Raw genomic sequence first — 22503 nt, 5'->3', positions numbered from 1 at the left:
CGAATACTGCAAATCTTAATAATTTAGTGACCGTCGATCGTGCTCCATACAAACGAAGTTTGATACTTGTTTGGATGTACTCCCACCTAAATTCACGCGAAGTCGTAGGCGTCATCTAATACTCAAATATTTAACTTCATTTGTATGGGGCCGCTCGAAGCACACTCCTTCAAAGGAATAAAATCGACAGGGCATACTTACAGAACGCAATCAAAGCTGCCCTTTTACATAAATGAAATTGAGCTATAATAACTGTAAAATACGGTTCGGATTGAGTTTTAACCGAAAGAAACTGGTTCCTCTTTTAAAATTGTTAAATTCTTTGGTATGTGGTTAACACACGGACAACTATAGGCGCTAGAGTTTTCATACATTTTAAAAATAAATATATGAGTAATTATTTCGATAAAATTGTACTTAACATAATATTAAAGGTCATAAATTGAACACAATATAGTTTTTTATTAATATCCTAATATAATATAGTATCATAAGAAATTCTAAAAAATAATCTTAAATAATACTGTTTAAATAGCTAAATAATTTAATCATACTCGTAATAATATATTAAAATTATATATCTGATATAGATCTATTTTTTTTAATAACAATCAATCACTAAGCGATTTACATCATTTAGCACTGAAATTTAAAAATGTTTAGTTTTCTAAACATAAGTTACATACTTCATCGTTTTGAAATAATCACATTAGTATAGAATAAAACTTTACACTGCTGTAGGATTAATGTAAGATTTAAAATCTCACCAAAATTGATAGAATTCCATCGTCAAAATACTTTCGAGTCGAAGTAAAATGAACTTTAACAGCCTTGTTATAAAGTTCAAATTGGTATTCCAAGCAGTAACTTTGCGAAATTAAAATCGGTGGTGCTGAATTTTCGACTTTAAAACAAAGGATTTTAGGTTTATTTTACTCTGACATTATTGTGTTTCGACGCTCGAACTCTGTCAGATGTGAAATCCCATACCACTCACATCACATTTACTGTAATCCAATCATACGGTATTTTCTTTTAGGAATTGTATTATTTATTCAGATCATTGTTTACTAAACTAATAATAGTTGTAAATTGTGATAAAACTGCGAATTGGGAAGTGCAATAAATCTTGAATTTAATCCTTAACAACTATATGATACAAGTTTGGAAGAAAAAAGGGAGAGTTAGGGTCCCAACGCCTTCGAACTGCAATGCGCGACGCGGCTATTATTATACTTTATAGGACTTCGTAAGGAGCACAGCGGACGCAGCTTTATGAGTTTGTATAGAGCGTCAGATACTGCGTCGCGCAGCGCAACACCAATGCGCTTGGACCTTTAGGACTCAGGATTCACTGTAAATCTAAGTCTTGTTTTTTCGCTGTTTTAGTTTAGAATATTAGGCCTTAATATTAAATTCAATCAGGGTCTTCGCAAACCACACATACCACATGGAACGTGGTGTTCATACATTTTGTATGGACCCTATTGGATAAATTAGGTTACCTCACCTAAAACATTAAGAAATCATTGATTTCCAAATTGCCCCTGGCATGAATCGAACCGGGTTACGGCGCTCACCACTGCGCAAGGAGGATCATCTAAAGGTGACTACAGATAAGCACGATCTTTTATAATCGACCCGTGCGATCAAACAAATTGAGTAACTATAATATGTAAGCAACAGACAATCAACATTTTTTTTTTTCTCGATCTCCATAGTGGATCGATAAATCAACAAGTGATGTTATGTTACCCTTGGTATTTTATGCGTGATCGATAAAATCGAGCAAATCTGTAAGAAGCTAACAGATCTTATTGATACACACAAGAATCTCAAAATCAAGCAAATCTATACGCACCTTTATCTATGCAGACTTTAGCTGCAATTTCATCCATAGTGGCGATATAACAAGGTAAATTACATTTAACACAATTCATAATCATATCATATTTATTTAACGATTCTTTTACTATTTATATTCTCTATAATTTCGTAATCCGAAATCGTAATTACTTTTTGCTCGGAATTCGAAAAACTGAGGGTATATTTTTTCTGCTGCAATCTCGCCTGATGGTAAGTGATAATGAACCTCAGTGAGTGCTCATTTTGGGTCATCAACTAATTACAAACGAAACTATGTTTTCTAATTGAATTTAAAATGTTTTTTGAAAACATGTTTGTGATTGGTTGGTGACTCAAAATGTATAACGCCCACTGAGATTTTTGTCATTACCATTTTTATAAGATTACGTAACAGAGAGAGCGTTATACTAACCCCTTTCCACGGATAAAGTATAACCCTACTGAATGCTAAGCCGGCACGTCTGCCGGTAGGCTGGCAATTACGTATTTCAAAGAAACTGGAAGTCAATTGCATTACTGTGCCCCACCACTGTTTGATGGTAGGGGTCGCGGCCCTCAGAGGTCTCAGTTGGCCTGCTGTATGGACGCGAGGAATGCGGGGTCTACGGACGCCACCTTGGCCGTGAGAAACGCGTGCATACAGAACAGGAGGCTCTGGAGTATTTGACACTCCAATTCCTGGAACAAATATTATTCCAATCAGGTAGTGGAGGATGTGGTTGGTATCTTAAAAGTCGTTTGTAGGAATGAGCGAAATCCACAAAAATATTCTCTACCTATTTCTTATCCTTATAGATGAAAGTCAATAATGCGAAGATGGTTTCCACCAATGGGTTCGACCACTCGACCTAAACAATGTATTAGGTACATTCTTTAGCGTAGCACAGGCCGGGTCCTCTAGTCTAGGGATCCGCTAGTCTTTATTAACAAAACTAGTTTTTGCTCGAGACTTCGCGTGGGCTACACAAATTTCAACCCCCTTATGGGTGGAATTTTAAAAAATCCGCTCTTAGCGGATGTCATGTTGTAATAGCTATCTGCATGCCAAATTTCAGGCCGAACCGTTTAATAGTTTGAGTTGATAGATCAGTCAGTCAGTCAGGTAGATTCCGCAACAACAGGATGGCCATTGGCCAACCGTGTATGATAGTAAACTCGCCAAAAAATTTACCAATGGTCGCATACAGAATTTTCTTCTTTGCTATTCGCAAATTTTGGGAATTATCAGCAAAAACTACAATGTCATTTAAACTTACCTTTGTCTCAATAACTTTGGTCTCAGTATCTTGGAAATGTAATTTCAGTTTGGATTTCCCGTCGTCACTTGAACCTCTGAGCTGTGAAAACCTGTAAAGAGTTTGTAGTCAACTATGGCCGAGTTCTATAGAGAGCACTTTGACTTTGCTCATACTTAAGACACTGTTAAAACGAGACAGCGTTATACCGCTGGCATAAATCTGTCTTGTTATAACTGTTTAAGGCTAAGCAAAGTGACATGTGATTTAAGACTATATATTTGCCTTAGGCTTTCAATTGCCTGAAATTATAATGTGATATCACCTAGCCTCACAAGTAGTTCAATAGACGTTTATATTTTCAGCCTCATTGGACTGTTGGTTAGCACGATCAACTGCAGATGACGACGTCCTGAGTTCGATTCCTGGCTCGGGCCAAAAATACTTACGACTTTTATGCTAAGAAATTCTCAGTACTAACCAGGTGTTACTGCTGTGTTTGAGAAATCCGGTCAGAGGGGCATTATATAACTAACCTGTAGGACCACACGGGCGCCGCGCCCGGCGTGCCCTCGCTCAGGGAGAAGCCGGACGACCAGTCCAACGTCAGCCCCGCCGCGCGACCCATATGCACCACCGTGAATGTTTTCTTCTGCGAAAGATAACACATTTTGAGGATTCCATACTGAAACAGGAACCCTTAGTTTCGTCCAGTCCATTTGTCTGTCCGTCCATGTATAACAGTCTTATTTATTTTTAAAATAACGGTTGCCGAGTTACTTGCTAGTTTTTCTTGGTAATTCCGTACCAATGGTAGGTTAAATTCAATTGACGATTCCACTTTGCAAATGTTTATTTGAATAAAGAACTTTTTTTTACAATTTATTTCAAATTCTACCCAACGAGTAATTTAAAAATGACGTACGTGTTAGAACCTAAGCGACACTGCAAGTAAGATGCCCTGCTACAAATTGTGGGCCATTATCAGACATAAATATATGTGGTATCCCTCACCCCGAGCCGCACTACTGAATTGACGATGTTAGCCGTCCAAGCAGCCTCCAGCCTCAGTAGCTCATGCCTGGTCTCCGCACTGAAGTATCGGGGCGCAGCAGCGGCTGTGAGGCTGGTACTGCTTTGAACGAGGAAGCAATGTTGGCGCCAGTCGACCGTCTCGCTCTCTTTGACCGTGCGGAACATTGTCTGGTACACTTTCAAAGTTTCTGGACACTTGGCCAATTCCGTAATGTTCGTCTGGAAGTACAATAATCATCACTTTTTTTTTAATTTTGTACCTAAAACGGAGTCCTATTAATGTGATTTGCTCTGTCTATCTGAGTTTTATAAGTCTTAGTGACAAGCCAAAATTTTTTTTTTTTCGTAGCCATCTAGTATAGTAGTATCTAGTATAGTAGATAGTGACATCTGACACAGGTCGGAGTTCAGAGTTTGGGAGATCAGCGGGTCGTGAGGTTAGCACTCGAGTGTTTGAGAGATTGGGAGTCAAGGTTTGGGAAGTTGGAGACTCGTGTAGTTGGGTGTCGGTGGTTTGGTTGATGGTCAGGCGATTGGGATATGGAGGCACTCAGCCCATGTAGTCTCAGAGTGCGGATATCGGTATACCTGCAATGGCTGCACTCTCGATACGTAACCCTTAATGCTCCCAACTTAATGTTCTCATGTACCTAGTTGTAAACTTAGGCAGCATACATACCGGCGGAACGTCAAACAGCATGACATCAGTTCCCTTCAACACGAGGAATTTAGGGCGGTATGTCTGCCACGGCTGCGCACCCGATACTAGGCCTTCGTGCACCCAGCCCATGTACTCTATTCGCTCCCCGCCAGACAGGTGCCGGTTGAACAGCTTCATCTGCACACAGAAGATGAACTGTGAATATAAGCACAAGTGGAAATGACATTTTGCAGTTTGCAGCTGGGATAGTATATATGGCAATGTTATAAATCTGCGATATTACTACATAATATCGCTACATATTATTATGTCCTTGTAAACGGATGAAGCGTTGTAAGGTTTGCTCTATAGTGAAATCGTCAAAAGTTCCCCGAAATTTTTGATCACTATCAAGGTCTACATCTGTATGTAGTTAAAATTCCGCGGATTCGTACGAACCGAATTGCCTTTTTGTTTTTAATTCCAACCACTAGGGTATGGAACGCCCTTCTGTCATCAGTTCTCCCCTCCACTTTTAATATAGGGTACCTTTAAGTAGGAATGAATACGCATCTTTTAGGCAAGTGCATTCTATCACTTACCGGCAGGTCAGAGCGCAGCCAAGCACTAGTCTTCAAATTGAAAAAAAAAAATAACCTGTAAATTAGTAAGTCCCATGATGTTGTCGGAGATGCTCTTGAGCCAGTGCGAGAGCGCTGCCGGTTCATCCACGTGAATGACGCCCGTCGTCACCTGCGGCCGCGCGCCGCGCACCTGCGCACCAAAAACAGGGCTCATTGCAGATTGACTTCCAAATATATCCCAAAATAGCTAATCCTTTACATATATGTTCCTTACCTCGAAAGCTCCCGGTCGTAACTTGTCCGTTCCGAAAACATAACGCGTGACGTAACCCATCATTAAAGGTACTGAAACATTAATTAGAAACAATGTTAATAGCAACATTCGAGCAGAGGGTTATCTTATAACAAAAAGCTAATTGTGTTGCAATATCGCTTACGATTATTTGTGGCATGCCGTTTCTAGAGTCCTTAAACCAGAGTTATAAATCAATTTTTAAGAGTGCAGTAGAATAAAGGAGGTAATCATTTACTAAAGCTATGAGGTTCTTCATTGCCTTGATCTGAGAAGATTTCTATAACAAAATTAGTCAAGTATTCTCTTATCATTCAAGATTCAAGATTCTTTATTTGAAGAAACATTTTTTTATAATGAGATGTTATTATCTCAGATTAAACTTAAAACAATTAACTCTCAAGTTTATTGGATGACTGTCTTTAAGAAGTGTCGTCCAGCTTACCGGAAATGACGTCAACCCATTCCTTAGCGCCTTCGGTCGCGCGATCGTTGAGGCGGTCGGACGCCACGGAAGGCGGTCGAGAACTTCTCGTGGAGCCCGCCGCGCTGCCGGGCCGACTGCTCTCCTCTGCGTCACCCCACGCGCTCTGTAAAGTTCACATCTAGTACCTACAGTATCCTTTTATCCGACTACGGCAAAGCCAAAAGAAAGGGTCATACATACACAAATATCGAAACATGTTAGAACAGATCTATCAGAGGCTATGAGTATCTAAAAAAAATTCTATGAAGAGTTGTTCAGAATGTTTTTACAATAATGTGTAATGTATGTTTTATTTAGGTATAGTATTGCTGTGTACACCTATTAGGGGTTGTCACTTAGATTAGGATCTTTTGTTTTTATGTTTGGACCATTTTTAGTTACAACCTGTTGTGTGTACCTTTGAATAAATAAATAAATAAAAAAATATTTGGAAATTATTATACTTATCAAACAACTGACCTGCCATCCTCCATTAGTATCCGCTGTTCGCTCCGAGTTGCAATTGGCATCTACTTTGTTATGTAGTGAGGGGTGCTCATCCCCCGTACTGCTGTCGGTATCGGACGCGCCGTCCGCTGTAATACATATTATTTCAGTTAATTCAACCAAAAAAAATATATAAACCGACTTCAATACCTAATCATATACACTAAAAATTAAAAACAATTTAATTTATCACCGAATATATTGTACAAGAGTTAATAAAGTTCTATAATAATATTTTTTTGGAACCGGTACCAATTAGCTACGCGAATCTCCATATTTTTTGAGACTCCACAATGACACCTCATTAGCACCATAGACATTTTCGGTAATTTTTGGGACATTTTCACTATCGGTTGCATTTTCGATTGCAATTGGAGAGTAATATGTACACCAACAAAAGAAATATATTTCAGGATCAACCAGGAAATTGGATTGTTTACAATTGGATTGTTTACAGTTGGATTGTTTACAATAGGATCGTTTAATCCAGTCCAGTCTACAGAAGTGAAGACAGTATACCTTGCTTCTGCAGGAAGGGCGTGGCCGCGCGGTAGTGCTTGACGGTGAGCACCACGATGTCGCCCGCGTTGCGCAGGATGTTGACGGCGTCATCGTGCTTGCACGCCGTTATGTATTCCCCGTTCACTGGAATACAATAGCGCTTTGCTCGTATGATGGGTTTGGACGGCTGCTTGAACCCAGCGAAATATTGTCCACCGCTATAGGTAAGGCAGGCAGAATTCCCGAGAAGGACAGTTTAGAAAACTCAGAATAAACCCAGTCAAGTGCGAGTCAGACACTCACGCGAAGGGTTCCGTACCGTTCTACAATGTATACCTAACACTTTTATGTAGAACACTACAAGTTAATAATGGGATGCGCCATCTATATGTGATTTAGTAAATTAAATTTTTCGTGAACACATTTTAATTTTTTGTGTGTAATATAATCACAAATTCACGGTTTTCGGTTTTTTCCCTTTACTTGTGCTATAAGACCTACCTACCTGCCAAATTTCACTATGCTAAGTCAACGGGAAGTACCCTATATGTTTTCTTGACAGACACGACAGAGGGACAGATGGACAGACAGTAAAATGATCCTTTAAGGGTTTCATTTTTCCTTTTGAGGTATGAGGTCTTTTGAGGTTTACTTTTCCCTAAAAATCTAGAATCTCAAGCAAAATTCATTCACCCAGCCTCTCTCGGGGTGAGATGGGGTTAGAGTGAAAGTGTGATACGCACAAATGACGTTGTTTATGTCATCTGTTGAAACCGCACTATTTTAGGTTCCTCCCGCCAACGAGTTAACGCTACGATGAAGTGGGCTCTTAAATGCAATACCTAAACCATAAATTATGTATCCACAAAATAAATAAAGCTGTGGCAGTTACTACGTTAAGGCAGTTATCCTGACAGCCTGGAGTGGTCATTTGCCAGATTTGAGTAAAATAATAAATAATTAATGATGCAGGCTTAAAATTAAAAAAAAAAAAAAAAAAAACAAATTTTATACTTTCGCATTTTCAATTAAAATTAAATTACAAATTCTTTTAACGTCTGGCCAAAACAAATACTTGACTAAAAGTAAAAAAAGCGTTCTTTCAAAAGGCATCGTCGAGTGCTCAGTGCAGGCAGCAAATTCAATTAAACGTGAAACGAATTAAGCTGTATAAAGTACTATAAACGCCGGTTAATGCGAACCGGCACGAAAATGCTATTATTTGCCTTCGCTTGCCACTTCTACGGCTTCACGAGCCTGTGACGTTGCAGATTAAGTTATGATTAATTGAATTAAACAATAAGTACTTAATCATTATTTGCTAGTTTATCTTTTGCTTGATACCCCTCTTCCCCTTCACCATTAATTTACCACCGAACCGCAAGACGTCGGGCGAGATTCCATCCTTATGTCATCGACATTCCAACTACACGCACGAAACGTTTTGCGTCTTCATTCCTCATGGGCAAGTGTTGGAATACTCTTCCGCGAACTGCGTTTCCTACCAATTACAATCTGGGTATCTTTAAAACAGGAGTGAATAGGAATCTTCTAGGTAAACGCGTCCCATTTTAGGTTGGCAAGGCTTGGTCCTTGTATATCTTGAAAATGGGGATAGACAACTTGAGTTCTGCACCCTCCTACTCAACCTCAACCCTTACCAAGGGTCAACTACTCAAGCCTTACCTTTGATAACTGCGTCCCCAACAAACAGCTGCCCCGTCTGATCAGCCGCTTGGTCCTTGTATATCTTGGAGATGAGGATGGGCAGCTTGTGTTCCGCGCCCCCCTTTATACTCAAGCCTAATCCGCCCACCTTCTGCCGGGTTAGTTGGACCATTCGCTCCTGAAAATGAAGACAGAAGCATTACCAAAGGTTAACTAGCAGAGAATACCACTAGGTATTATAGTAGAGTCCTAGACCCACAAACTTAGATTGATAAAAGTCAATGCCCAGAAAGGATTCTAGGAAGTAAGTGGAACCCAGCTTTTGCAAGCAAACGCTTTTGTCGCGGGGAAGTTGGGGCGGTATGATCACCTCGCGCTGCACCGTCACCGTCTTCATCATGATTCGCGAGCACGAGGCGCACCGGCTGTGGCCCGGACTTGCCGTCTGATGGTTGCACCATGCCTGTGCACATCTAGTAACACTCACCCTAGCGTGGGGCACGCTCTTGTCGCGGGGAGGTTGGGGCGGTATGACCACCTCGCGCTGCACCGTCACCGCCTCCATCGTGAGCACGAGGCGCGCCGGCCGAGGCCGGGACTTGCCGTCTGATACTTGCACCATGCCTGTGCGGATCTGAAACAGAATGTTCTGTGACAAGCTGTTTGGTAGATTTTCAGGACTCGTGATAAAAATGCGTGCATGCCCAAGCACTGAGGCACAACTCTTTTACATTGAGAAATCAAACGGAAAATATTTCTTTCATATAAGTAACTAATGGCACTTAGTGATAGTTAAGAACTTTGTAAAGCAGTTTCTGCGATACGGCAAAGCATCCCAAAACATAATTCACATCAAAATATTTTCATCATCATGATCAACCCATTACCGGCCCACTACTGAGTACGGATCAGAATGAGACGAGTTTAAACCACAGTCTGTCACATTGGCCCAGTGCGAGTTGGCGGACTTCACACCCATTTGAGAACATGGAGAAGTCTCAGGAATGCAGGTGTCCTTGCGATGTTTCCTTCACCATTAAAATAAGTGATACAGACCTACTAAATTGCTTAAAACGCACATAATTTCGGAAAGTTAGAGGTCAAACCCCCAACCTCTCGAATAGATGGCTTAACCACTAAGCTATCACTGTCTTGGTACCTAAGTAAGCGTATTATAAGTAGTTATATTTCACGATTTTTATTTAATTAATTTTCGTCGCCGAGTTTATTGATCAAGAAAATAACCGTTTCCTTTTAGCGAAGTGAAGTACCTATTAGCAAAATTATTAACCATCATAAAGTGTTATATGTAGGTCTCCTGTATCAGGTCACGGGTCACCAGTCCTGCAGTTATCAGGTCAATAGCTTCCGATGCCTTTTAGCGTCTCCCATCGCTCGCTGCGCGGTGTCTACTCTTATTTCAACCTACATTGCAAACTGCGGGAAAAAGGCTTGGGTAGACGCAATGCGCGGCGACGCGCGACGTGTCTAACGCGGCTACTAGAACTTGCAATACAGAAAAATGTGTGAATATTGTGGGTAAGTATGTTGATTATGTATTTCTATTAATCCTTTATTCATTCACCATAACAGAAATATCATATTTACATTAACTATTTTAAAAAAAAGTAATACAATAACTTTAGCTATAACCACTCGCCAACAAGGTACTTAGCTTGAAAGTAAAGCTATCTACATTACAAGGTAGATAGCTCTACTTTCTAGAAGGACGTACTACTCAGGCAAAAGGTAAGCATAAAATGGCTATAGACATTTAAAAAGTTGGTTAACTGTGGGCATGTTAGAATGTATGAAATAATGTAATAAAAATGAATGAATTAAGGTAGTTAAATCCAACAGGCAGGCACACAATGCCTATGTAACTTTTCTTTTGCCTCAATGACAGAGACAACGTTATCTCTTTCTAAAGTTCGATGTGCAATCTTTCCTGCTGGATACTGTACATTTTTTTTGGACTAGCGCTTGGCTGCAATCAGACCTGCTGGCAAGTGATGATGCAGCCTAACATGAAGCACGCCTATTCACTATTAATACAATAACAATACACACTAGTAATACAAATCGTAGCCATGCTACTAAAGACGCGTTTCGCCGCCTTCGCGCTCTGTTTGTCCAGACCTTAAGTGCTACAGGCTTTCACTGTGCTTTCACAGTGATACAGATTTCCACTTTGTATAACTACTGTGGTGTACCTGTCTCAGCCATTTCCATTACAAGTCTTTGGTACAATAACTACTGTTCTTTTTACCCTACTATGAAAGAGTTATCATTATAGCAGCCTTTGTTAGGTGCATTATTATAGTTGCACTTTACTGTTCATTTATTCCTCATAGATAGTTATCTCCCAAACTACTCTGTACTACTTTAACAACCCATTGCCGGCCCATTACTGAGGACCACCTTTCAGAATGAGAAGAGTTTCATGCTAGTCCATCGATCATTAAGGGTTCAAACTCTCTTCCGTTAATGGTGAAGGAAAATATTGTGAGGAAATCTGCATGGCTAAGAGTTTGTCATAACATTCTCAAAAGTGTGTAAAGTCTGCCAATCCACAATTGGCAAGTGTGGTGTACTATCGATTTGAATATGACGATAACCTATGGTAGGTCTCATTTCATATATTTAAATATCTATATAGTATATATATTATATATGAAGAAACATAATGTCCTTATAAGAAAATGACTTAGCCATTTTAATTAACTAAACACCTAAGTTATTTAGTAAATAGTTAAAGTGGCTAGGTTGATTTAATTGAATCTTGTTTAAGCACATCTCAAATGTTCAACCACATTTCCCTTTACCTACAACAGTGAAACCTGGTCAACAGGTGTCAAAGTAACCATAGTGTTGTACTGCGAGCTGTTGTGGTGAAGCACTCTATAGGACCTCCGTTAAACTGTAATTAGGTTACATTGTAGCTAAATGCAGCGAAGGGTGGGCCTGTTCAGTGTAACAATGGCGACCGCATTGTATTAAATCAGGTTTTTGAAGTGAATACAATTGTGATTTGAAATATGGAGAATATTCTGCCTTTTGCTATCCACATTTTGAAACCCCATTTTTTTTCAAAGCTTGTGCAAGGAGTAGACATGACAATGGATTACATTTGACCCATCTACCTCTTGGGTTTCAGTCCACTCCCTTACTGTTGAGCTAATGGGGATTCAATGGGAAAGAAGTACTTCTTATCTCTGTCAATTACTTAATTACTAACCCTTATCAACCATTGGAAACAAATCCAAGTAAGCAATTCTAAAATTTAAATTATAATATCAGAATATTCTCTCATTAAGTAAGTACTTAGAATTGTTGCCTTAAAAGTAAAAGGATGACAAAATATGTAAATGTAATCACTAATCATACAAAACAGTTGCTTAGTCAGTGATAAGATGATAACTAATTGCATAACAAATTGCCTAATAAGTATCTGGAGTAAGTATCCAAGTCAATTAAACAAAAATTTCTTGTTGACTTTCAAAGTCAAAGTCATTATTTATTGAAATTGGGTACCATTGTACCTACACTTTTTGATGGTCAGCTGTGGAATTTATAAGGTGTACCTAATGGTCATAAATTAGTAAGTAAACTTAAAAGTAAAGCTATGCAGGTTCCAAATGTACCTAGGTTTGAGGTCAAATTAGGACTAGGAAACCTGTCTAGTGCATAATCAGAATTCTATTTCTTCACCCACATGGATTTAAGTTTTTATAAATAAAAACTATTCAATTTTGAGGATAAAGAGTACTAGTGCCTATGGACAAAGGATATATACCAACAAATACACAATTTTACATTTATAATCACACAATTCACAATGCAATACAATATAGCCCTATAACCTAGATAGCTGATATAGCCTAGGCCCTCTATCTTTTGTACAGGAGGTCAGATGTCCGATCCCCGGCATGCACTTCTAACTTTTTGGAATGATGTGCAATTTAAGCAACTAAATATCACTTGTTTTAATAGTGAAGGAAAGCATTGTGAGGAAACCTGCATGCCTAAAAGTTCTCAATAACGTTCTCAAAGGTGTGTGAAGTCTGCCAATCCACAGCTGGCCAGCGTGGTAAACTATGATCAGACCCTTCTCATTCTGAGAGGAGACCCGTGCTCAGTAGTGAGCCAGCGAAGGGTTGACCATGATGATGATATTATGCTAATTTCCAAGTACCTACTTATAAGTAACTAAATTAGTTAGGTAACACAGAACTTCTTTCTTACTTAGTAAATAACATAGACAAATTCTTAGCATGGGGTAATGTCTAATGAATTTAACTTAAATCCTACAAAGACTACAACATCAGAGTGAACTAACAGCATGCAAATACAAAATTAATTTTTTTTTAAGAATGTTTTAAAAATCTGATTGAGTTAATTTAAGTAGGTACTTACTTAGCTAGGTTCTCTGGTACTCATGACAGAAACAAAATGAAGATTAAAAGTTAAAGAACCCTGATGTTATTAAGCAAAAAGACCTGATTAACAATTAATTAGTAAATAATTACCTTTTCATCTTTCTTCTCTTCGATAGGAGTCATCATTGTGGATAGCACACCATAACGAATAAGAATTTAACTATTTAGTTATCTAAACTGCACTCTGCTCATTAATGTTTAATCATAAGCGAAATTTCGTCGCAGTCATGGTTCCGCTCAAATATTTTGAAGAATAACTCCTAATTATCAACTGTTCCGCACACTGCACTCAACAGTTACGATTAATTATTTACGAGGCTCACATAACAAATACGAAAAACAGGTCACTGGCTTACTAGTTACGATAAATCAATAGACTTCAATGGGACCAAAACAATACGCCGAATTTTATTCCTAAAATTTCTCACGAATAAATTTTCACTGCATATTTAGGCACACCGTAACTTAATCTTTTGTAATTCATTGTTAATTTACAATAGTTAATGTTTATGCGATTAAATAATTTTTAAAATTACGCATAAATTAACCGCACACAACCTTTACGACAGCTCGGCTGCTCGGCGATACTGGCCAGTGTTGCTAGCACAAAAATCCAGGCAACAAGACCGGTTTCAATCCGGACCGGCTGGCGGTTCCTTAAGCCGCGCCCACATTTTAACAATCAGTTAGCGCAGGCTTGTACACCGCTCAAGCTCAAGTATCGTCAAAGTGTACCTTTAGCAAATTCACGCAGATGACTACATTTTCCAAATGCGATTAAAATAATATGACTCTTTAGTGCACTTTTTATAATGAAGCCTTCATTTTAGGATCTGGGAAATTGCACTTTATGATGATTTTTATATATTTTACTATACATACCTATATATTTTATTTCTTTTTTATGTTTTATGTTTTTGATCAAAGCTACAGTACTTAGTATTATAGTATTGAAATGTAGTTCTAGCAATGTACAACAAGTTGCATCTCAATCAGTTTAGTGGTTTTCAGAAATGAATTGACAAACTACCTACCTACTACATTGCGTATTAATACAGACTTTGAATAATTAACTATTTTTAACCGACTTTAAAAAAAGAAGGAAGTTCTCAATTCGTCAGAATCTTTTTTTTTTAGGCTTTTGTAAACTTGAAAATTATAATAATTTCTGATAAGAACTTTGAACTTTGACAGCTATTTGTAGAATCCATTGGGACAAACTATATTTAGCCCCGAAAATACTGGGATTGTTTTATCATGGGACAGCATTCTCCAAGGAACATTTATACTCTAGCATTCTCTTACCTGAACCATAACTTCATGGACGGCTTTTTTCGGTAAGTAGATACGTCTTTTTTTTTTAGTCTTGATGATCTTACACGTCGTGTTCATAGGTAAGCGTAGGAGTTATGAAGGAAGGGTAGTTTTTTGTGTCTGAAAATTTCTAATTGGAAATTTGAAATAGGTAAGCTGACAAAAACAAAAAGAAATACGTAGGTACGACACACACTTTTTATTTCCATCATTTCTTCCTATTATTAAATTAATATTTTTATTATTACACAACATGTATATAGAAAGATTTTTATACAATAGTGTATAATTAAAGGCTAATCAACTATTATAACCAACAATACAGTAAAAGAATTACGAATGGCTTATTATTAGCAGTCTATTATAATGATATGTATCTTTTGCGGTTTGGAACAGCCGTTTTAAATTTAACTTACGATTAACATACACTATTAATGTCACTCTGCTTTTGTTAACAAAATATTATAATACAATAAACTGGTCTGTTCCCAGTTTGAATTGACTACATTAATATTTACACGCATGGATAGAATAATATTTTTTTATCTAAAAATCAACAATGTGAAATTACGAGTTGATTTTAATAAATAACATAATATCATCATCCTGCAAATAAAGATATTTAACATAAACTTTATCACCTTAATAGCTAAACAAAATGCCTCCAAATGATTATTCATAAATCTCATTACGTTATTAGGCTTCTTTATTTTACTGATAATGAACAAAGTTTATTTTTTAATGAGTTAATCTGCTGAGTGACATATTTAATATCCCAATAAATTGCGCACATAACTAAATATTTCCAGGCAGTAAATTGTTTTCAAAAACTTAGAGTTTAAAGCAGAGATACCATCTATGTTTAATTTCAGAGTTTTAAACCGTTTAGACGCACAACGCCATAAACTAAAAATGCCAATATTAAAATTGTGATGTTTTGCGATATTTAAAGACTACGAAAAATACCAAACAAACATAACACCAAAAATGTAAAATATCAAAACTGAAATGACGTGTTCTTCAATGTCTTCTTGCCTTCTTGTGTTCATAGGGTCTGTAGCTGTACCCTTAAAATTTAAGAGAACCTTACTATATTTTAGTTTTTTTTACTATTACAGTGGTTTGACATTTTGTGACATGAAATTCAATAAAGCATTACGCAAAGGCATTTTGTGTATTTAGTATTGTGCATCTAGACGTTTTAATCACGAGTGGTTAAATATACAAAGTGAATAGGCACCTATGCAAATCAAAAAGTGAATAATCTATTTACATAAAATATGCGCACAAACTATCCAGTTATAATTAATAATGTCTGCTGTGATGAATAAGTGATACAAAATATTGTAAAAATGTTGTCCAAAAGTAATATTACATAGGTAGGTATATTTAGTAGTTTCTATATTTATGAACACTTAATCGAGCTAGAAGTAAAAATCGCATAAACAATAGTTTGTTTCATTATAATATTAGAAAAAGCTTGGCTTGTACCCAAAGATATTAAACTATTCTAACCCTTCTTCTAGTACCCCAAAACTAAATAGGTAGACTATCCTATTCAGACAATTCATCGAATAAGTACGTAATTATCTGAACGGTCATTTAAAAACAAGACATGTTAATATTATGTTAGCTCTTTTGCACGTTAGCATTACACGCACCTAGTAGGTACCTACACATTATAGGCAGTTTTTCCTTTTGGTGCTCAGAGTGAAAACGTGGGATAAAGGCATTGCAATATTATTCTTATATTTAAGTATTGAGATGAAAATTAATGAAAAAGTCATTGACATTTAGAATTAGATCAAACTTATATAAATGCCAAGTTCTTTTTCTATAGCGCTTTTACATAACCAATAATTTAGTGCCATTTCATGACATCCACATTTCTTTCAAAAAATCTATATGCCAGATGCCATACAAAAATTCATCACGGCCATATTGTATTGTACCCCTCAGCTTAAGTATTGTACCCCTCAAAATATTTTATAAGATTACAAAAAAGGTAAACGTATTTTTGTCTTTACAATTTAATTCCCTTCCCTTTTATTAGGCGCACAAATTATAGCAAAAAGAAATTATCTACTTACAGATCTAGTATTTACAAATCCATTCATAACTAAGTATACTATTATTTAAAAACCTGTCAGCAACAGTGTTTAAATAAATCACATTATATAGGTAAATATTCTTTATGTAACAAATATTTCTTAACACTTAGCTATTGAGTTTCGTACGAACGACGAGATCACAAAGTTGCCTTGTCTGAGTTGTAAGTCCTTTTTTAGTTTTTTTATGAACTGGGCTTTACTTCGTTAAGATTATAATCACATTTAACAAACAATAATTATTCTTGAAAATATATTGATAAAAAACTTGTTCTCGTGTTTACTTACTGAATATTTTTATATGATAAGCACCCCTAGTAAATAGTTCAGTTCATATTCTTCGATTTTTTTATTATTTCATTTAGAGTACCTATTGTTGCATCAGCTGATTCCGAATCGAAAAAAAAGAAATCACTTGTTATTTTGACTAAAAATCCTTTTGGTTAGGTACTATTTAAAAGTATTGCCTTAAATAGTAAAATTAACGTTTTTATAATAGCAATTGACGAAATAGATTTTGTTTATGCCAAAAAGCGTATTTGTAACTTTTTTATAAAATAGCTGAACATTCGAAGGGTTTGTTGAATTAATTTTTAGACACTAAATTTATAAAATCTACAATGGACCATGGAATGTTAGACGTGGATTGTACATTCCCGACGTTCTTGTTCTTTTCTTTGTTGATACCTAAAAAAAAAACAATATTTTAAAGAAACAATACCCATAAAATGCCTGAAATGGAGAGAAATTATCAATAATTTTTCTTCATTCTTCAACATATTCTATCTAAAATAAAATTTGTAAAATTATATACGCTCAATTCTATTTTAACGTAGGCTTAGATCTACCAAAGTGTTTCAGTCCTGGTTCGTGGGCTCAGTTATATCACAGTTTTACGATTATATCCTAATAGCTCTCAAACCGTAAGTCCTTAAATAGCTCAATAGTCAATACCTACTTACTTATCTATTAATGAAGATATATCAGGAGGCACCGGCGCAAATACCCCCGAGAGGCCGTCGCTCCCGTTTTGTCCTCCACTGTAAAAAAATGTCGTACTAAAAAAAATGATCTGTTCGCTATAACTCTAATAGCTACTCGTAAGTCGTAACAAGATGACGTCAGATGACGTTATTCTGTGTTACTGTTTACCAATAATTTATTAATTAATATTTACAAAAAAAAAAATACTGTCCGTAATGCAATTGAATTGCCTTGTGGACTTGGAAAAACATTACTATATTATAAAGTAAACAAGCAAGGCGATCGTCCTGCAATTACCTAGACAAATAATTGATGATGCCCACAACCTCATCCGCGTGAATAACTATATGGTTTTTTTAATTTGACTTTCTGGGATAAAAAGTAATTTATACCCACCTTCCGGATACTAACTATCTCACCAACTAGGTACGTCATTTAACAAGTATGTACCTACCTACTTAAAGTGAATTTGTTGAACTATTTAACAATTCAGTTAATAGATACTAATGGTAGTCGTAGTGCTTGATAGTCTGGTCTGTGGTAGTGAGTGGTGCAGGTGAGTGGTGGTGCGGGGTGCGGGTGGCGGGTGAGGGCGCGGGGAGGTACCTGGTCTACCTGCTGGCGGTGCGCCGCCCGCTCCCGTACGCGCTGCCACCGCCGGACCCACCCGATCCTGACAGTAGAGATACTTAGATTAATAAAGCTTAGTCAAATAAAAATACTTTCGTATCTTTATTCGCACTTTGAATGTGTTTTGAGTTTTGACTCGTGCGAATACATACGAACAAGCACAAGCAATCCCGACCTTCCAATTAATCCTACTAATATTATTATAATACTATATCTATAAACTCGCACCCTGTCTGCCCGCTCTCATAGTAGGTGCCTACTTGTAATATCGGGATTATTCGTGGGTGCTTTACGTGTCGAATTCCTACGAAAACGCATCCACAGTTAGGCAAGCCTTAAGTGTCAAATTACTTTCAAGCAAGCTTCTTCTCTTTCTGGATTAGATTTTGCACTGCATATTTTTTGAATAAGGTTTTGACTATCTATTCATAATGGTCAAATTAATAAAAAAATATATAATAACTGATGACCAATTATATCGTCGAAAATATTTATCGGGATAAAATTCTTAATAACTTATAACCCAGACATGATTCACCTTTGGTTGTAGTGTTGGCAGCACTATCACTATAGTCGTCAGAGTCTGACCGTTCCCGCCAATGTGGGGCTGGAGCAGGCGTGGGGGCGGGGGCGGCGCGCAGCCTATGCCTTGCTTCCACTGTTGAGCACTTGGATAAACTTGACTCGTCTGAAAAATATATGTCTTTTTACACACAAAATAAAGTTACTACACAGAAAAAAAGAAACTGGCCGCCTAACGTATCAATGTACATTTTAAACGACTGGGTTGAGAAACTAGAAAGTTGAGATTATAGATGTTAACTTTCGCTAAAGTAGACTCTTGCTAAGAAAGGGTTAGTGGAAATTTAAATTTTGTAAGTATAATATTCTTATAATAGATTCTTCACTTATCGATTTAGTATTATATTTAGCCATATATATTATATCATAACATATATTAGACATAATTATTATATTTATAAGTTTATAACATATTATATTAGATTAGATATGCGATTTATTATTATACTTACAACATACATATTATAGAAAAACACGTATATAAAAATTAATTTGATAACATTATTCCCTACCGTATCTATAATGATCGCACGCGCGTCTTCGCCGGCGGTGCGGCGGCGCAGCGTCGTCGTCGCGTCGCGCGAGCGTACGGAACTGCAGCGAATGTGCCGCTGCTCCGCCGCCGAACGTCGCGTATGGACTTATCTCGTACAGTTCCGCTGAAATAATATTAGGTTTAATACATAAAGGGCTGATTAACTTTTACCTGAGGAATATATTTGAGGTTTTGACAGTTTTTGTATAGGAAATCTGTCAAAACGTCAAATTATGAAAGTTATTAGACGATTGAGAAATAAGTCCCTAATTAATAATAATTAGAATATTTTTATCATTAACCATATCAGGCTGCGACCGGATAGTGTATATCAGCCTTAAGTATTCTGAAGATTTTATATTTTTCGTAGTGCTGGCAACACAACATATTTTGCCGCCAGCCGCCATGTTTTTAAAATATCAATTTAAAAAAAATTGTAATGCAAATTGATTTTTAATTATTAATTTCATGATACATTTAGTTTTTGTACATTATATGCGCCTATATAATGTACTTAATGCATTTCTTTTTTCACCATTGAAAAACTTAATGACAACGTTACTATCATACTAGAATCCAACAAAGTTCTATAGGAATTACCTACCTAATTATTTTCTTAGAATTTACATTTAGAAATAAATACCTACTTACGTATTATCTAGATAGGCTGCTATTTACCTGAGGAATCATCATTAGACTTTTCGTTTCCGTTGATAGAAGAGGAGGAGTACAGTTTGTGTCCCTCTCTAAGCTTCTCTCTCTCTGCTTCGTTGCTCTCACTCAGCTTCCTGTTGTCCCGCAAGTAGTGATCGTTGGATAAACAAAAGAATCTGTAGACATAATCACATTTTTTAGGGTTCCGTCCCTCAAAAGGAAAAATGGAACCCTTATAGGATCACTTATTGTCTGTCTGTCTGGCAGTCTGTTCGTGTGTCCATCTTAACGTACGATTAAATTAGTTTTCTTTCATTCTTTCTTTACGTCCATGAGTCTACCACCGGTTCGGAGTGATTCTACTGAGAAGAGCCGGCAAGAAACTCAAGAGTTACTCACTTAGCAGCACGGCTATGGCGATAGTATCACACACTAATATTGTAATGGTGAAAGTTTTTGTATATGTATGTGTGTATGTTTGTTCCGCTTTCACGCAAAAACTACTGAACAGATTTGGCTGAAAATGGAGAAAGGTCAAAGGTCAGACGAAACCCTGGGTTAACACATAGGCTACTTTTATCCCGAAAAATCCAAGAGTTCCTACGGGATTTTGAAAAACCTAAATCCACACGGATGAAGTCGCGGGCGTCAGCTAGTTCACCATAATAAGGACAGATACTCACTTCCGCTTGGCGTGCAGCAGGCACAGAATGGCGGCCAACGCACCGACCACCACAAGCGCGCTGGCCGCGCACCACACCAGCGCTGTCCTCATCGCGCCGGTGCGCGCTCCGCCAGATGGAGGCGGCGCCACGCGCAGAGGGGGAATGCGTCCTGAAATTACACAAACTAGACCAATGTTTCTCTTTAACTCCTTGACGACCTCCTTGGCGCAGTGGTGAACGCTGTGGTCTTATAAGTGGGAGGTCCCAAATTCGATACCCAGCCAGAACAATTTCGGAATTCATAATTTCTGAATTATCACTGGTCTAACCGCGATGTTCTTTAATTTGAATACCAGTATCAGCAGAGCTAGGCATCAAAAGTTTGACCCCATCAATGTACCTATTTACTTAATAATCTTCTTATCTTTGTAATAAACTTCTCAGTTTTAACCATAGCTACCAAAAACACAATAAATTAATTCAATTATAACAATTTATAATAAATTAAGTCAATAATTATTGTAAATTTCCGTGTAATCCCCTCAAACTATCTCTGTCTATTCTTTGGATTATGTCAAAGATGAAAAGGCTCGTACCTCCAGCAAGTGTATGCGTGTCAGCTAGAAGGGTGACCCGTTCGACGCCGGCGTCGCTCCACGCTTCCACCGCAACTTCATACCAGGCGCCCGGGGCCAGTGCACCCACCACATGCCTCGCTGCGCTTAGACCAGCCCCTGCCTGTGGAAACGATAGCCAAAGGATTAAAAGACCACTCAATGTTGGAGAGACACAGTTCTTTTGCAGCTGACATGATAATACAAGGAACATCGTGGATAATACAGACAAATCTGTATTGTGCAATTTGCAACATGCGGTAGGTAGGTATGCATCGACTACTAGAGAAACAGGAAAGCCAACAATATGCACCATCAACACTACACCAGACAAATCTTAACACACTCAACGTTTGTTTCAGTCCAACATCCTCAGAAGAATTCGCAAAATTTGCAAATTGCATTGTGGAGTCTTCGACTTCTGAGGCTGTTTCTGTTTCTACTGTAACTAGTGTCTTAGACGCGAGAGAAGCCTAGTGCAGGTCTAACGGCTTTACGTTTACGTGTTCATAGGAACACGTAAACGTTACCTAGGTGTTACGTGGGTATGTAGGCATAGGAGTATAACACCACCAGCTTCCCAACTCCGGGATTCTATTGAAAAGATTTGCAGGCTCCCTACTGAGCATGGCTCTCCTCTATAATGAGAAGGGTACCTAATTTGGCCATACTAATCATCTTCATTCTGGGCTGATCCGCACTTAAACGTTTCCGTCTGTTGTGCGTGTGGCCATAGTAGACTACGCTAGCCAAGTGCATATTCGCAGACTTCACACACTTTAGATAACATTATGGCGAACTTTTAGACATGCGTGTTTCCTCACGATGTTTTCTTTTACCGTTAAAGCTAGTGATATTTAATTAGGTAATTCTTAAAACGCACGTAGCTCCGTTAAGTTAGAGCCTAGAGGTGCCCGGAATCAAATCCCAGACCCCCGACTAGGGGACCGACGTAACCAGTAAGTTATCACCGCTTACAAGAAAATATACCTGTATCCAATGCTCGTCTCCTGCTCGGCGGTAGGCGACTCGGAAGCCGAGTATGGGGCAGCCGGCGTCGCGCCACGCATACAGGTTGATTTTGATGGCAGTAGCGTTCGTATGGACGTGCTCCTCTGGCTTGGGCGCTTTGGGGCCTGTAGAATGAGTTTACCTATATCTACTGATGCCATTTTAGTTTTAAG

At 37.7% G+C, this 22503-nt stretch overlaps 2 protein-coding genes across 2 annotated transcripts in view; both read right to left on the bottom strand.

Moving 5' to 3' along the window:
* Positions 1-779: 779 nt before the first annotated feature.
* Positions 780-13814, bottom strand: LOC123877883 (gamma-2-syntrophin). Its single transcript, XM_045924831.1, has 13 exons — positions 13324-13814; positions 9282-9428; positions 8813-8972; positions 7145-7270; positions 6599-6714; positions 6098-6242; positions 5635-5705; positions 5434-5550; positions 4816-4974; positions 4116-4355; positions 3638-3753; positions 3123-3213; positions 780-2544 (listed from the first exon to the last, which is right to left on the bottom strand). The coding sequence occupies exons 1-13, from the start codon at positions 13357-13359 to the stop codon at positions 2431-2433; spliced, it is 1638 nt and encodes a 545-aa protein (XP_045780787.1). The 5' UTR covers positions 13360-13814; the 3' UTR covers positions 780-2430.
* A 909-nt stretch (positions 13815-14723) lies between these two features.
* The window catches only part of LOC123877861 (Down syndrome cell adhesion molecule-like protein Dscam2), a 97217-nt gene continuing 89437 nt past the window's right edge, over positions 14724-22503 (bottom strand). Inside the window, exons 28-36 of the mRNA XM_045924794.1 lie at positions 22310-22455; positions 21302-21443; positions 20724-20874; positions 20065-20216; positions 19364-19510; positions 18808-18957; positions 18255-18312; positions 17618-17695; positions 14724-17342 (exon numbers count right to left, since the gene is read on the bottom strand). Coding sequence (XP_045780750.1) covers positions 17291-17342; positions 17618-17695; positions 18255-18312; positions 18808-18957; positions 19364-19510; positions 20065-20216; positions 20724-20874; positions 21302-21443; positions 22310-22455 — 1076 coding nt within the window. The 3' untranslated portion in view covers positions 14724-17290. The remainder of the gene's footprint in view (positions 17343-17617; positions 17696-18254; positions 18313-18807; positions 18958-19363; positions 19511-20064; positions 20217-20723; positions 20875-21301; positions 21444-22309; positions 22456-22503) is intronic.

This window comes from Maniola jurtina, chromosome 2, assembly GCF_905333055.1.
Source record: "Maniola jurtina chromosome 2, ilManJurt1.1, whole genome shotgun sequence".
Classification (NCBI taxonomy): domain Eukaryota; kingdom Metazoa; phylum Arthropoda; class Insecta; order Lepidoptera; family Nymphalidae; genus Maniola; species Maniola jurtina.
Note: the sequence above shows the minus strand (reverse complement) of the source record. Positions and strands in the feature narration are given on the sequence as shown.

Excerpts from the sequence above, each read along its gene's own strand:
- LOC123877883 (XM_045924831.1), bottom strand. The coding sequence starts at position 13,359 with ATGATGACTCCTATCGAAGAGAAGAAAGATGAAAAG. Across the intron at positions 6,243-6,598 it reads ATACTAATGGAGGATGGCAG|AGCGCGTGGGGTGACGCAGA; the intron begins GTCAGTTGTTTG and ends TGAACTTTACAG. Across the intron at positions 4,975-5,433 it reads TGGGACTTACTAATTTACAG|ATGAAGCTGTTCAACCGGCA; the intron begins GTTATTTTTTTT and ends TTCTGTGTGCAG.